The 16,080-nt window shown below is 44.0% G+C and overlaps 1 protein-coding gene across 1 annotated transcript in view; it reads left to right on the top strand.

Annotated features, from left to right (window-relative positions):
* Positions 1-14,924, top strand: part of LOC140398361 (EH domain-containing protein 3-like) — a 166,752-nt gene extending 151,828 nt beyond the window's left edge. The window contains exon 6 of the mRNA XM_072486965.1: positions 8,125-14,924. Coding sequence (XP_072343066.1) covers positions 8,125-8,646 — 522 coding nt within the window. The 3' untranslated portion in view covers positions 8,647-14,924. The remainder of the gene's footprint in view (positions 1-8,124) is intronic.
* Positions 14,925-16,080: the final 1,156 nt, after the last annotated feature.

The raw sequence follows: 16,080 nt of genomic DNA, 5'->3' as shown, positions 1-16,080 counted from the left end.
CCCAATGACTGCGGACGACGTCAGATCATGGAGAGGCATGACTTCCGGGTAGTTTGAGAAGTAGTCTATAATAACGATGTAATCTCTGCCGAGCGCGTGAAATAGGTCAACACCCACCTTCGCCCAGGGGGACGTCACCATCTCGTGTGGTAGAAGTGTTTCCGGAGGTTGCGCCGGCTGAAACCTCTGACAGGTTGTGCAGTTGAGCACCATGTTGGCTATGTCTTCATTAATACCCGGCCAATATACCGCCTCCCGGGCCCTTCGTCTGCATTTTTCGACGCCCAAGTGGCCTTCGTGTAGTTGATGAAGAATCATCTGGCGCACGCTGTGCGGAATAACGATCCTGTGTGATTTCATAAGGACCCCGTCTATGTTGGTGAGATCATCTCGCACATTATAAAACTGGGGGCACTTCCGTCATGTGGCGCATCACTCGCTGCAGAAGGGGGTCAGTCGCCGTCTCTGCGCGTATGTGGGCCAGACTAGGATCATCAGCTGGCAGATTCGCTGCTGTCAGAGTTACGTGTGCCTCAATTTGACGCACGAACCCCTCCGCATCTGGTGGTGTGCTCACTGCTCGGGAAAGAGTGTCCGCCACGATGAGCTCCTTCCCCGGAGTGTAGATCAGTTCAAAATCGTACCTCCTGAGTTTAAGTAAGATGCGCTGGAGGCGAGGAGTCATGTCGTTCAGGTCTTTGTTAATGATGTTGACCAGGGGGCGGTGGTCAGTTTCGACCGTAAATCGTGGCAGGCCATACACATAGTCGTGGAACTTGTCCAGTCCAGTTAACAAGCCCAGGCATTCTTTTTCGATTTGCGCGTAGCGCTGTTCGGTAGGGGTCATGGCTCGTGAGGCATACGCAACCGGGGCCCATGATGACGTGCTGTCTTTTTGCAGGAGTACCGCTCCAATACCAGATTGGCTGGCGTCTGTTGAGATCTTTGTAGGGCGAGTCGTGTCAAAGAAGGCCAGCACTGGTGCCGTGACCAGTTTGTGCTTGAGCTCCTCCCATTCCCGCTGATGCGATTGGTGCCAGTTGAATTCTGTCGATTTTTTTACGAGATGGCGCATATTTGTTGTATGAGAAGCCAGGTTGGGAATGAACTTCCCAAGGAAGTTGACCATGCCCAGGAATCTTAAGACAGCCTTCTTGTCAGCCGGTCGTGGCATGGCTGTGATGGCGCTAACCTTGTCTGCATCGGGACGGACCCCTGACCTTGAGATGTGGTCCCCGAGGAATTTCAGCTCCGTCTGGCCGAAGGCACACTTCGCACGGTTGAGACGCAGGCCATTTTGTCGTATGCGGGTAAAGACACGTCGTAGACGATGCATGTGTTCCTGCGGAGTGGTGGACCAAATGATGATATCGTCCACATATACACGTTCCCCTTCGATGCCTTCCATCATCTGCTCCATAATGCGGTGGAAAACTTCAGATGCTGAAATGATGCCGAATGGCATCCGGTTGTAGCAGAATCTGCCAAAAGGGGTGTTGAATGTGCATAGTCTTCGGCTGGCCGGGTCCAGTTGGATCTGCCAGAATCCTTTGGACGCATCCAATTTAGTGAATATTTTGGCTCGCGCCATCTCGCTGGTGAGGTCTTCTCGTTTCGGGATGGGATAGTGTTCCCGCATGATGTTGTTATTCAGATCTTTAGGATCTATACATATACGGAGCTCGCCAGAGGGCTTCTTTACACAGACCATGGAGCTGACCCATGGCGTGGCTCCGTGACCCTGGATAGGACCCCTTGGTCCTGAAGAATCTGCAGTTGTGCCTTGAGGCGGTCTTTGAGTGGCGCAGGAACCCTGCGAGGTGCGTGAACGACAGGGATGGCGTCCGGTCTGAGTCGAATCTTGTACGTGTATGGCAATGTCCCCATGCCTTCAAAAACCTCCTGGTTGTGAGCAAGGAGGGAATGGAGATTTGCGTGGAACTCAGCATCCGGGAAGTCGGATATCTCATCTGGAGAGAGAGACATAATGCGCTGTACCAGGTGAAGGACCTTACACGCCTGTGCGCCCAGTAACGAGTCCTTTGATGAGCCGACAACTTCGAAGTGGAGTGTGGCCGTGTACATCTTGTGAGTCACCTGTAGCTGGCAAGATCCTATGGACGGGATGACGTTCCCGTTATAGTCAACCATCTTGAGCCGGGATGGCGTGATGGGTGGTTTGACCTTCATGGCCTGGACTGCAGAGTAAGCAATCAGGTTGGCGGATGCGCCGGTGTCCAGACGGAAGGCGACGCGCGATCGGTTGACCGTCAGGGTGGCACACCACTCATCGGCTGGATTGATGGCATTGACCTTGTTGACATCAATGACGGAAACGCGGAAGGCATCCTGGTCATCTGCATCACTTAACTGGAAGTCTTGATGCGTGGGCTGGACGGTCCTGACTTGTCTGCGAGATTGTCGAGGATGCGCCGGATCCATGGGTTGAGCCGAACGACAGTGGGCTGCGTAGTGGCCCATCTTGCCACATCTGAGGCACTGTCGGTTTTTTGCAGGACATTGCCCTTTTAAATGTAGAGCTCCACAATTGCCGCACGTCATGACGTCACGGCGTTCGTTGCGCCACTGCGCATGCGCAGTGCGATCTTGCGGTGGGCGCGCCTGCGCAGTGCGTCCCTCGTTGTGGCCGTTATTTTTGGCGCGCACCTGCGCGGGAGACCGCGAAAAGCGCGGGAAGCGGCCGCTGTCGTCCGGGCCGTGGGTCGGGAAGTAATCGACGGCCTGGATGCGTTCGACGTCGTGGGCGGCCTGGCTTGCCGATTCGACGGCTGGGGACCCCCTCCGTGCCAACTCGGACGCCTGAAATCGGGCAAAACGGCAGGTAGCATTTTCGTGGAGGACACAGGCTTCCACAGCAGACGCTAAGGTGAGGCTTTTCATTTTAAGAAGCTGCTGGCGTAGGCCACTAGAGGCAACGCCAAAAACAATCTGGTCCCTGATCATGGACTCTGTGGTGGTGCCGTAACCGCAGGACTGCGCTAGAATCCGGAGGTGCGTCAAGAAGGGTTGAAAAAGCTCCTCCTTACCTTGCAGGCGTTGCTGAAAGAGGTATCTTTCAAAACTTTCATTTACTTCAACTTGAAAGTGCTGGTCCAGTTTGAGGATGACCGTGTCATATTTGGATTGGTTTTCGCCTTCTTCGAACACCAGTGAGTTGAAGACGTTGGTGGCGTGCTGACCTGCGTAGAAGAGGAGCATTGCAATCTTCGTGTCATCCGAGGCATTCTGTTTTTCGGTGGCACGGATGTACAGGTCAAATCGCTGCCTGTAGAGCTTCCAGTTGGTACCTAGGTTCCCCGCGACTTGCATCGGCTGCGGTTTGTCGGTGTGGTCCATGTCCAGAATGGCAGGTTAGTAGGCAGGTATCGATCCACTCCTGTACCATGTGGTGTTGGGTGTTCTGACACACAGATGAGCCAACACGGTTGTATATGGTACAACGTTATTTAAACTTACTATTTACAGTTTGGTCTTTGCACTCTGCACGTGGGGGTTCCCTGCTTGTGATGTTTTAACAGCTCTTTCTTGTTCCCTTCTCCCCAGACCTACTGACCACCAGGTGTCGTGCTCGTGCTTTTTATGTGGTTGGTGTTCTTGTCTGTGATTGGTTGTGGTGTTGTGTACTCTGATTTGCCTGTTAGTGTGTCCATCATGATGTGTGTGTTTGAATATCATGACACCATCTTCCTGCACACGGCCCATACACCCTGCATCTTACAGCACTTAAGGTGCAGATCTATTTACTTTTTAAAAGGATTTAGGATCTCTGCCGCCAACACCATCTCAGACAGCGAATTCCAGATACTACCAACCTCTGCATATGAAAGTTTTTCCTCATGTTCCCTCTAATCCTTCTGCCACTTATGACCCCTGGTTTTTTAACTCTCTGCTCGGGTAACTGGGTTCCTCCTGTCTACGCTATCTCTACCCCTCACAATTTTATATACCTTAATCATGCCACCCCTCAGCCTTCCATGTTCCAAGAAAAATTACCGTAATCTCTCCCCGTAGCTACAATTCTCCAGCACTGGCAACATAGAACATAGAACATAGAAAATACAGCACAGAACAGGCTCTTCGGCCCACGATGTTGTGCCGAACCTTTGTCCTAGATTAATCATAGATTATCATTGAATTTACAGTGCAGAAGGAGGCCATTCGGCCCTTTGAGTCTGCACCAGCTCTTGGAAAGAGCACCCTACCCAAATTCAACACCTCCACCCAACACCAAGGGCAATTTGGACATTAAGGGCAATTTATTATTGGCCAATTCACCTAACCCGCACATCTTTGGACTGTGGGAGGAAACCGGAGCACCCGGAGGAAACCCACGCAGACACGGGGAGGACGTGCAGACTCCGCACAGACAATGACCCAAGCCGGAATCGAACCTGGGACCATGGATCTGTGAAGCAATTGTGCTATCCACAATGCTACCGTGCTGCCCTTAAGAACAAATAAATCTACACTATATAATTTTACCGTAATCCATGTACCTATCCAACAGCTGCTTGAAGGTCCCTAATGTTTCCGACTCAACTACTTCCACAGGCAGTGCATTCCATGCCCCCACTACTCTCTGGGTAAAGAACCTACCTCTGATATCCCTCCTATATCTTCCACCTTTCACCTTAAATTTATGTCCCCTTGTAATGGTGTGTTCCACCTGGGGAAAAAGTCTCTGACTGTCTACTCTATCTATTCCCCTGATCATCTTATAAACCTCTATCAAGTCGCCCCTCATCCTTCTCCGCTCTAATGAGAAAAGGCCTAGCACCCTCAACCTTTCCTCGTAAGACCTACTCTCCATTCCAGGCAACATCCTGGTAAATCTTCTTTGCACCTTTTCCAAAGCTTCCACATCCTTCCTAAAATGAGGCGACCAGAACTGTACACAGTACTCCAAATGTGGCCTTACCAAAGTTTTGTACAGCTGCATCATCACCTCACGGCTCTTAAATTCAATCCCTCTGTTAATGAACGCGAGCACACCATAGGCCTTCTTCACAGCTCTAGCCACTTGAGTGGCAACTTTCAAAGATGTATGAACATAGACCCCAAGGTCTCTCTGCTCCTCCACAATGCCAAGAACTCTACCGTTAACCCTGTATTCCGCATTCATATTTGTCCTTCCAAAATGGACAACCTCACACTTTTCAGGGTTAAACTCCATCTGCCACTTCTCAGCCCAGCTCTGCATCCTATCTATGTCTCTTTGCAGCCGACAACAGCCCTCCTTACTATCCACAACTCCACCAATCTTCGTATCGTCTGCAAATTTACTGACCCACCCTTCAACTCCCTCATCCAAGTCATTAATGAAAATCACAAACAGCAGAGGACCCAGAACTGATCCCTGCGGTACACCACTGGTAACTGGGATCCAGGCTGAATATTTGCCATCCACCACCACTCTCTGACTTCTATCGGTTAGCCAGTTCGTTATCCAACTGGCCAAATTTCCCACTATCCCATGCCTCCCTACTTTGTGCAGAAGCCTACCATGGGGAACTTTATCAAATGCCTTACTAAAATCCATGTACACTACATCCACTGCTTTACCTTCATCCACATGCTTGGTCACCTCCTCAAAGAATTCAATAAGATTTGTAAGGCAAGACCTACCCCTCACAAATCCGTGCTGACTATCCCTAATCAAGCAGTGTCTTTCCAGATGCTCAGAAATCCTATCCTTCAGTACCCTTTCCATTACTTTGCCTACCACCGAAGTAAGACTAACTGGCCTGTAATTCCCAGGGTTATCCCTAGTTCCTTTTTTGAGTGCTGAACATTCTAGTAAATCTTCTCTGCATCCTTCCTATAATGTGGTGACTAGAACCAGACTCAATACTCCAGTTGTTTCCTCGCTAGTCTCATGCAGTTCCATCATTATATCCCTATTTTTATATAGGAGAGAATTCCATATGTCTTATTTACAACCTTATCTACCTGTACAGCTACCTTTAGGGACCTGTGCACTTGCACACCAAGATCTCTCACTTCGCCTACCTCGCTCCGTATATTCCCGTTTATTGTGTATTCCTTTTTACTGTTTGACCTCTCTAAATGTATTACCTCACACTTATCAGAGTTGCCACTTTCCTGTCCACTCCACCAACCCTATATAATTTTCGAGCTTACAGCTATCCTCTCCACTATCCATGACACGGCCAATATTTATATCATCTGCAAATTTCCTAATCATACCCCCACATTCAAACCCAAATCATTAATTTATAAAACAAACAGCAGGGATCCCAACAATGAGCTCTGCGGAACACCACTTGAAACTGCTTTCCATTCGCAAGGGCAGCCATCGACCCTTTGTTTCCTGCTACAAAGCCAACTTTGGATCCAATTCGCCACATTACCCCGTATCGATGGGCTTTTATTTTTTTTGACTAGTCTGCCATGAGGGCGGGACCTTGTCAAATGACTTGCTAAAATCCATGTAGATAACATCCATTGCACTACCCTCATCGATCTTCCTTGTAACTTCCTCAAAGAATTCATTCAAATTTGTATGGCATGACCTTCCCTTAACAAAGCCATGCTGACTATACCTGACTAGTCCATGCCTATGAGTGTAAGTTGATCGATCCCTCGGGATTGATTCTAACAATTTGCCCACTACCGAAGTAAGACTAACTTACCTATTATTGTTTGGGCAATTCCTTCATACCTTTCTTAAATTACGGAACCACATTTGCATTCCTCCAGTCCTCCAGCACCTCCCCTGTGTCTGGTGAAGATTAGAAAATAATTCTCAGAGCATCTGCTATTTCCTCCCTGACCTCCTTCAACATCCTAGGAAACAATCTATCTGGCCCTGGTGACTTATCCACTTTCAAGCATCCCAACACCTCTGATACTTCCTCTCTCATTATGATTTTATTCAATATTTCATACTGCTCCTCTTGGATTACTTTATCCGCATTATCCCTTTTTGTGAATACAGAGACAAAAATATTTGTTAAAACGTTTCCCATATCCTCTGCGTCTTCACATGAGTTCCCTTCTTCATCTCTGATAGGTCCCACTTTTTTCTTTTGCTCTTTATATACTGGTAAACATCGTTGGGGTTTCCTTAATCTTGTTTGTTAATATTTTTTCATGCCCTCTCTTTGGTTTCCTTATTTAAAAAAAAATTTGATCCCTATATTTTCTATTGAAGCCACCTGCAGTGAGTTTTTTTGTGACTATCGAGCTTTCTTTTTCTCTTTTTTCTTTCCCTGCATTTTCTAGACAACCATGGGAGTCTAGGTTAAACAGTACCATTATTTTTTTGATGGAGACATGCCTACTTTGTAGCTGAAATATCTTGCTTATTCATGCTTCCCACTGGTTTGCCACTTTATCCTTCAGCAGTCTTGTCCAGTCCACCTCCGCCAAATCACTTCTCAGTTTTGTAAAATTTACCTTTCCCCAGTTTAAAACTTTACTCCTGATTTATTTCTGTCCTTTTCCATTATAATACCAAATCTAACTGAATTGTGGTCACTATCTCCGATATGATCACCCACTGTCACGTCACCCACTTGCCTATCTTCAATTGTAAAGAGATCGATTTTAGTTTTCTTGGATAATAAGAAATACTGGTCCATGTGACCTGGCAATCATTGATCTGGGAGCAGTACCAGCAGGAAGGGAGTTAAGACCAAAAGCAATGTGGCTTACATATACAAAGGAGAGCTACAAACAGAGGATCTGGAGGGTGCAGGTGGTCAGCGCACAGATGATGACACAAAGAGAAGGCTGACAGACAGAAAGAGGGACACAGAATTCTTGAGCTGAAAGAATCAATGTCAAAAGTTTAGCTTTTCTGTTTGACAGAAAGGAGACAGGAGCTCATGGAGGTACTGTGCAAGCTAGCAAAGGTCTCAAACCTGGAAAGCTGTATGATTAGTTCAGAGACAATAAAGGGTTGGGTGTGCTTCCGAATTGACCAAACCATGAACTGGGATGTTCTGCTGGCAACTAACTGAATATCAAATTCTGTAATTCCTCGCTCGGAGTGTGAAAGGGCCAGGACTGACCTGGTCGTAGCCAGGATCGACCTGATATTGCTGCTGTTTAATGTTTAAATTCTTTTTGCTTTGGCAGGAAATGCTACAGTCCAGTGACTTCAGCAAGTTTCATGCACTGAAACCCAAGCTGCTGGAGGCAGTGGATGAGATGTTGGCCAATCACATCGCTGAACTGATGAACCTGATCCGGCAAGAAGAAGCGAGCAAGCCAGCACAGGCTGTGACTGGCGGGGCATTTGATGGCAATCTTAACGGACCCTTTAATGAAGGGTATGGTGAGGGCGCCGGCGCAGGAATAGATGAGAGTGAGTGGATTGTGGCAAGGGAGAAGTCAAAATATGATGAAATTTTCTACATGCTCTCACCAATTAATGGCAAAATCAACGGGAACAATGCAAAGAAAGAAATGGTCAAGTCTAAATTGCCGAATATTGTCTTGGGGAAGATCTGGAAACTGGCTGACCACGATCGGGATGGAATGCTGGATGATGAGGAATTCGCTCTGGCCTGTCACCTGATTAAGATAAAACTCGAAGGATATGATTTGCCCGGTGAATTGCCAGGGCACCTCATACCTCCATCCCAAAGAAAGAATTGAGTACATTTAGTGGTCTACAGTAGAGACAAATTGGTGAACGGATGGCAGAAAGAGCTGTTCAGTTAATTCTGGGGGAGGATGTCTGCTTGGGTACATTCGATCTATTTTCTATATAACATAAACCTAAGATACTCACTTAACCACTTTTGCTAAATCAAGTGCTGGTGCATTTTAACTGAAAAATATAGAAATTAGTGGGTCACACTATGTTCTGATACTTGGACTTCTAACATCTCCCCAGAGTGTGATGCAGTGCTGCAAACACCTGGTTAACATGACTGAGTACTTCTACATAAGCTTCATGTTTCTGAAATGTCCTGGCTGGCTGCAGATGTGCAGAGACCTTGCCCCACTTATTTCCTCGTATTCATGTTCTATGAGTGGCTGGGCAATCTGAACAGGTTGATCTGGTGTGTGACAAGGTATATGAAGGCTTTCACTTATGAATGGACTGCAAACTTCCTGAAGGTAACAGTGCACAGCCCTATCACCAGAGGTTTGCAGCATAGGTTGATTAACTCAAGCCAGTCCCATGAGCTTGGACTATGCTGGTGTGTGACCATTGCGGTACTAGGTGAGCCCATGATGAAATGCTAAACTTGTAACTGTGGTCAAAAGGCTGTCAATCGCTAAATACTGCACCAGCACAATGTAAAACAAGGTTTATTTATTGATTTATTTTTACTAGTCAATTTTGAAAATTTTCTATGCAAGAACTCTGGTGACCAAAATTTGGAAACTCTTATCTCCTGCCCTCTAATATTTTATTTAATGGAAGCAGTTAAAAATTGGAGAGAGGAAAATGTCATGTGTAGTGAGTGGAACATTGGTGTCAGCCAGCAAATACCAGAAGGAGGCAGACCTCAAACCCCGGGAGCTGTGTGTATGGGGGTATACCGCTGAAAATCGTGGAATGGAGAGTGAACTCCACATGAAATGAAGTGACTTAATCCTTTTGAACTTGAAAGAAATATTCCAATTCAAAGCCTCCAATTGGTGGCTTCTGATCTCGCAGGTGATTTGAGTTAGAGTCTTGACCAAAACAAAATGTGCAGGCCACAGATTGTTAAAAGGAACTGTATTCCCACACATTGCCGAGTCTACTAAAAGTAGATGTACAACTTGCAAATTTGAAAGGCTTCTCTTTCATTCCTGTCACTGGTTCAAAATGACTTATTTGGGCACTGATCTTGTGTTGTAAATCATGCCCTACAGGGGGCATAGGCGCATATTAGCAGAAATGCTAAGCTTTTGGGGGCAACGTAACACCGATCAACAGCCAAACTTATTTAAATTACATTGCTATTTTAAAGTTTAAAAAATAACCCCCAAAACGCTTCACTAAGGTGCTGGCAAAAAAAACTTGCTCTGAATAATGAAGTTCTCAATGGAGAACTGCCTCCCCGCAGTTTTAATTCACAAGGTAATGTCATCAAGGCCATAAGAAATGCTGATAATTGTACAGCTAAATCACATGTTGTGGATTTACTGCAAAATAGTTTGATCTGAGGGGGGCTGCACATGTGCTCATTCTTTTCTCAAATTTAGGACCATTATCCTGAAAATATAAGCAGAGGGAGGAAAAAATCTGTTCCAAGTCCGCTGGGTTAACTCTTTATTGGAATTGCTCAGAACTTGGGGTGGTGGCGAGGATGGGAGAAGTTGTTTGGGAGAGGGGAGCTATTTGTGAAGCTGCACTGTTTTTCAAAACATTAAAGTGACCAAATTGGGCAGGAAAGGCACTGAGTTCAAACAATGAAAAGTTGCTTTGAAGTTTTGGCATAGTCGACATTTTGTAAAATTAAAGGTCAGAATAATTACACTGTCCGCAGAATATATGCATGTCCGTCCTTTCAACATATTTCCTGACTCTGCTTTATTTTGCTGTATATTTAAATCATATGCAGAATCAATGAAGTGTAACTTTCTTAATCTTCCACAATTTCTTAACAGGGTGAAGTACTGAAAGTCGTAATTTGAGAGCTGATGAGATCAAATTGGTTAATACACCGTATTGCAAATCACTTTATAGCCAGCACTTTTAGGAAAGGTTCCATTTTTAATCTCAGCCGCTCCAGTGCAGTAGAGAGTCAAACCTGATTTGGGTCAGTTTCATTCAGTACTGATGGCTCAAATGTAGATTTTTGCAGATTAACTTTGTTTTATGTTGCACCATTTATGAAGTATAGATAATTAAATATATTTTTATTTACTCAGGCCTCTGAGGCAGATTCAGGGAAATATTGGATGTGACAACTGTACAGGGGCTGCTGCTAAATATTGTGAGGAATATTGGAAGGTACCAAGCAGAACATCTGAGATCTGTTTCTGCAAGGAATTGCAATGAGGCTTTATAGTAAGATCAAAGCAGAAGACTCTGATGCTTAATAAGGGGGACTGGTCCTGAGCGAAGGCAGCTGATTACAGCCACAAAGAGTAGATTCTGGCTGTTGCAATTAGCCTCACAGTACTGGTGAAAAACATACCGTCCATACTGATAGTATGCGGCTCCCAAATTCTGTTGTTGCTGCATCTCAAGCTTTAAAACCAGGTAATTTCAGTAATTGATGTATAGTAAAACTGAAGATTAAAAGATATATATATATATATATTTACTTAACAGTGACCAATTTGTCTCCTGAAGTGCCTGAATTTTAAGTCTGACGCAATGGATGTAACTCTTGATGCTAATCTGCCTGTATGATGAAGTGGCCGTCAGTCCTTCTGGATTTTTTTGGCTCAGATTTCACCCACTCTTCTACCTGACTCAGAACAAATGTTGCGGGTTCTCCTAAATCCATCTTAAAAAAAAATGCATTTACACCTGTTTTTGCTGTTCTGCATAAATTTGTTTGTCACACTGGTTATAAAGTATGTATCATCCTGTTGTATGGTCTGTCCATCATTCTCTGCCATTTCCAAATGGAAGGAGTGACAGCTTGAAGCTAACCCGCTTACTAAACTGAGAACATGGGGATTGATTTATCTGAAGAACAGAATGAGGCAACGGTGACTGCCACCTAGAGGCTATATACCCACTAATGCGTAAATTTCGTGATATCTTTAATCTGCTTGTAGGCATACTGCTACCTGAGGGAGTATTCTGATATGGTAGTTTTTTAAATCGCTGTGTACTTGTATATTATCGGAGATCCCCAGATGCTGCTTGATTAATTGTTTTTTAGTCATAGGAATAGAAGCCATGGATGCACCACATTTATATTTGCATTTAGAAATTGTGGGGAGTAGCAGAAACTGCATTAAATTTACAGCACAGCTCACCCTGTCTCTGAAAAAACCCTCAACTGGAATCTATTAAAAGGCAAATGCTGCCTGAGAATCCAGTGCTGTGGCATCGTGATGTTTAACAGACAAGTTAAAGGAGCAACAAGCTAGATGCCTGAAGAACCACAGTCCATGTTTCAGCTCTGTGGTCATATATCAAAACTTAACTGAAATGTCACAGGCCTGAAATGTTAACTTTGTGAGTTCTCTCCACAGATGCTGCTGCACCCGCTGCCGAGTATTTCCAATGTTTTCTGTTTTGCTTTGTAAGTTGACATGATTCCCTCTTTAAATGGAGTGGATCCATTCTGCAAAGAGTTGGCTTATTAGCACTCCTTTAAACCACATTGCTTAGATGTTTGTATAATATCCAACACAAAATGGTGAACCAGAGTGTGCCGCAGTATACAAATTAGAGAGGTTAGAGGTGTGTGGGGATTGTGTGAATGCTGGTTTGAGTTTTGAAATGAAGAATGAGCCACCACTTGAGCCTTCCAGTTTTACTGTCATTGGAATCTGCCATCTAATTGAAAGTTGCGGCTCTAGAACAAAGCTTTTCTAACTACCTGCTAGCCCCCTAACTGAAGAGTGCACTACTGAATGATTTTAGAAAGATATTTACTACAGATGCGATGACGTGGGGGCAGACCTCAGTGACACGGATGTTAATTTAATTTCCATTAATAATCTCTTGTCAGAATGTCAATCACAAACTGAAAGGAGAATGGGAACATGCTATTCATGGCTAACTGTGAAAAGGATAAACTTCTGACGGTAATGGGGATGATGAACAAAACAGCTTCATGCTTATAAAATATAAATATTGGAATCATATGAGGGTTGAGAGCAGAAACTAAACAGTGCACAGTCATCCAAGCTCTTGACAACCTAAGAGTTCTAATAAGGACAGTATCCTGTATGGAAAGCTTTCCCATCGGCGAGTTCATTTAAAAAAAATGTTGGTGCCAGTATAGCTGGTACTGCCAAAGAGTCCTATTTTCTTGCATTGAGAGAATCAATGTTAATGTTTTTGTGTTGTTTCCGGAATCTAGAACGGGGGGGGGGGTGGGGGTGCATATTTTCAGAATAAGCAGTCTCCGGAGATGAGGAGGAATTTCTTCCGAGGGTTATTAATCTTTGGAATTTTATAACCTCGAGAGCAGTGGAAGACGAGTCCTTGTCTAATTCAGCCGTGAATATATTCAGCTGAATGGCGGAGGAGGTTCAAAGAGCCGAGTGGCCTCCACCTCTTATTTCTTATGTTCTTATTTATTAGGTGGGATCAGTGCTAAAATTTGTAAGTTTTTGAGTGCTAGGCTCTAGAACAGCTTTTGTTTTGATAAAGTGAGATTTTCAGTTCCCTCGTCATATTCCCAGTGTTTGATTTCTAAAATGATAATTATCTTTCTCTAGCATATGCATTCCTTCTCTTCTCTCTCTCTCTCCCCCCCACCCCCCCAAAAAAAAATATTCCAAAAGTGGGCACTTCATGTTCTACATATAAAGCAATTCTTGTCCCAGACAAATGCCATGTATTGAACTTTAAAAAATTAACGTTCTTGCATTGAACCTATCTTATTATGTTACTCCTTTATAGCCAAGTAGGGTTCTGATAAAACTCCTTTTGCTGTTGCATTTGAACTTTAATTACCCTTTCCTATTAGTGTTTGATGTAATCCAGCAGCACATAATCCCGTATCTTCTACCTTAGCTTGTCCGTTTGTCCAATTAAGTTGTGAGATTGTGCTTTTTGTTCAGATTTTCTGACTGCTCTACAGGTTTCTTTTAGTTGGAATTGTTGCGTGCCTTCCATAATTGATATACTATTGTGCTGGTGAACTATACAGTTGGATGCTGCTTCTTTGAGTCATCTTTCTTATTCAAAGGAGCTTGGGGGTGGGCAAATAATGCTTGGGCTCTGTGCCACGCCCATAGCTGCATACTTTCCTTCAGAAGAATTTTCAGCAAAATATGAATGAGGAAGCCACTCTATTGCCCTGTTTATGGCAGGCATCTCTATCCAACTGGTTTATTCCAGTTGAGTATTTTTGCGTGCTTGAGGAGGCTGAACAGGTGAAATGGTGTATGTCAATGAGCATGTTACTCATGTAATTTGCAACAAATTGAAACCATTCCAGGTATACAAGACAGGCTTGAATTGTGCACCTGTGACACAGCCAGTTTGTTCCTACCACTCTTACCTGAGAGACTTGAGAATTCCTTGCATCCTCTTGCAGTGCAGCATCAGACGATTATTGCAGTCGGGGAGAAAGGTTAATTTCTTGTCATTAGACTGTGGTGGAAAGTTGAATGGAATAATTACACCGAGAAAGGAGAAGGTGCTGAATGCAACAGATGAACTCTGATATTAATAGTATGCCACATACAAAACCAAATACTGCCATAGAGGTTGTTCAGAATCTGAGACATGCCAATATATTTTTAGTTTGTGTCACGGTTACAGACCAGCGGATTTTGTTGCAACTGAATGACTTGATCAGCTACTGGTCCTGCTCTTTCTCCTTTGTAGCCTTCTTTCTGGGGCTGTTACCTGTCCATATATTCTGTATCATATTGTATATTTTTGGAGCAAACTGCAGCTTGGTACATTGAGGTGAGAATACACTTTTGAAAGTATTTTGCAGGACTGTTTGTGGTGGATTGTTACTAAATGTACCACCCTTGGAGTAGTCCCAAACTTAACTGGATTATCTGAAATGTGGCCAAATATCAAGCTGCCCTACATTGTTTATGAAAGAACGTTTAAAGTGACACTGGGCATATATTTAAAAACCTGCTTCTGCTTCAGGTGCTTCTCTTCATCAACTCTAAACCTGAATTCGGACTTTTAAGTTTAAACATGGCTTATCTAATTTTTTTTCCAATTGTTTTAAAATATTTTATAGTTTTAAAGTTGTTTCATTTTCATCTTCAATGTAAAATTACATTAAAATGTTCTCTAAGAATAAATAAAATCTTGATTTCTAACTGAATGTGACTTTCTTTTGATTGTTGTTTGCATTCTCATGTTGGCTTCTTCCACACATCTTGGTACATCCTTGATGAGAGAGTGAGCACAGTGAGTATCGTGCACGGTTCTGCATTTCAAATGGAGAATGCAGCCACTCCGATATTCTAATTGACATATCCATCACTGCCCTGCATATCTTGTGATGGTGCACCAGAGGTTCGCATCTTATGTATAGTCTCACTTCAAGCTTGTAAATTGTATGGTCAAAATGCAGCCTACATGTGACTTTGTAGTTTTATCATCCCTGCTAATCATGATGATTTAATTGGCCCACATGAGTGCTCTTACAGTGTTTACCAGTATATCTGAACATGGCTCAGATTTTCTCCAGTTAACTCTGCACACCTTGAAAATTAAAATCAAACCTGCAACTGCGTTAAGTCGCTGAAGTCAAGTGATCATCTTGATTCATTTATTTTATTACATTGCCCAAACTCTGGTGCTGACTGATGCAGCCTCTAGAATAATACTTAACTGTGGATTCACTGGGAACCATGAAGCTCTCAAATGTTTGCATTTAACCAAGACAACCGAGGCTGGTGTTCGGAAAGGAAACACATGATGGGTGAGATGACTGTCAGGTCAATAATGCTTGTTAAACTGTGCAGCTTCATAGACTACCTTCCCCAGTAGTTGTAATAAACTCATTGAGAGACAAGTTCAGGAAGAAGTCAGTGTTGACAGCTGGAGCCTCCAGGTCAGTTCCAGAACAATATGCTAAAAAGTAATCTCTATATATGGTGCCTTTATCCCAAATTCATCCTGTTAGCCCTCAGCAAGCGTGCCAAATTAATGGAAAGAAAGACTTCACATAATACCTTTCACAACCTAAGGATGTTTGGAAATGCTTAATAGCAAATGAAGAACTTTTGAAGTACAGCCACCATTATGATGTAGGAAATGGGAGTCTATGTTAGCTGTATTTAAGACCGCGATAGATAGGTTCTTGATTAATAAGGGGATCAAGGGTTATGGGGAGAAGGCAGTAAAATGGGGATGAGAAAATATCGGCCATGATTGAATTGTGGAGCAGACTCGATGGGCCGAGTGGCCTAATTCTGCCCTTATGTCTTATGGTCTTATGTTGGTTGCAAGATAAGCATGCTCCAGACTCTTGA

The sequence above is a fragment of the Scyliorhinus torazame genome, chromosome 2, assembly GCF_047496885.1.
Source record: "Scyliorhinus torazame isolate Kashiwa2021f chromosome 2, sScyTor2.1, whole genome shotgun sequence".
In the NCBI taxonomy this organism is placed as follows: Eukaryota; Metazoa; Chordata; class Chondrichthyes; order Carcharhiniformes; family Scyliorhinidae; genus Scyliorhinus; species Scyliorhinus torazame.
The sequence above is the reverse complement of the archived record's forward strand: the minus strand, read 5'-3'. Positions and strand labels throughout refer to the sequence as shown.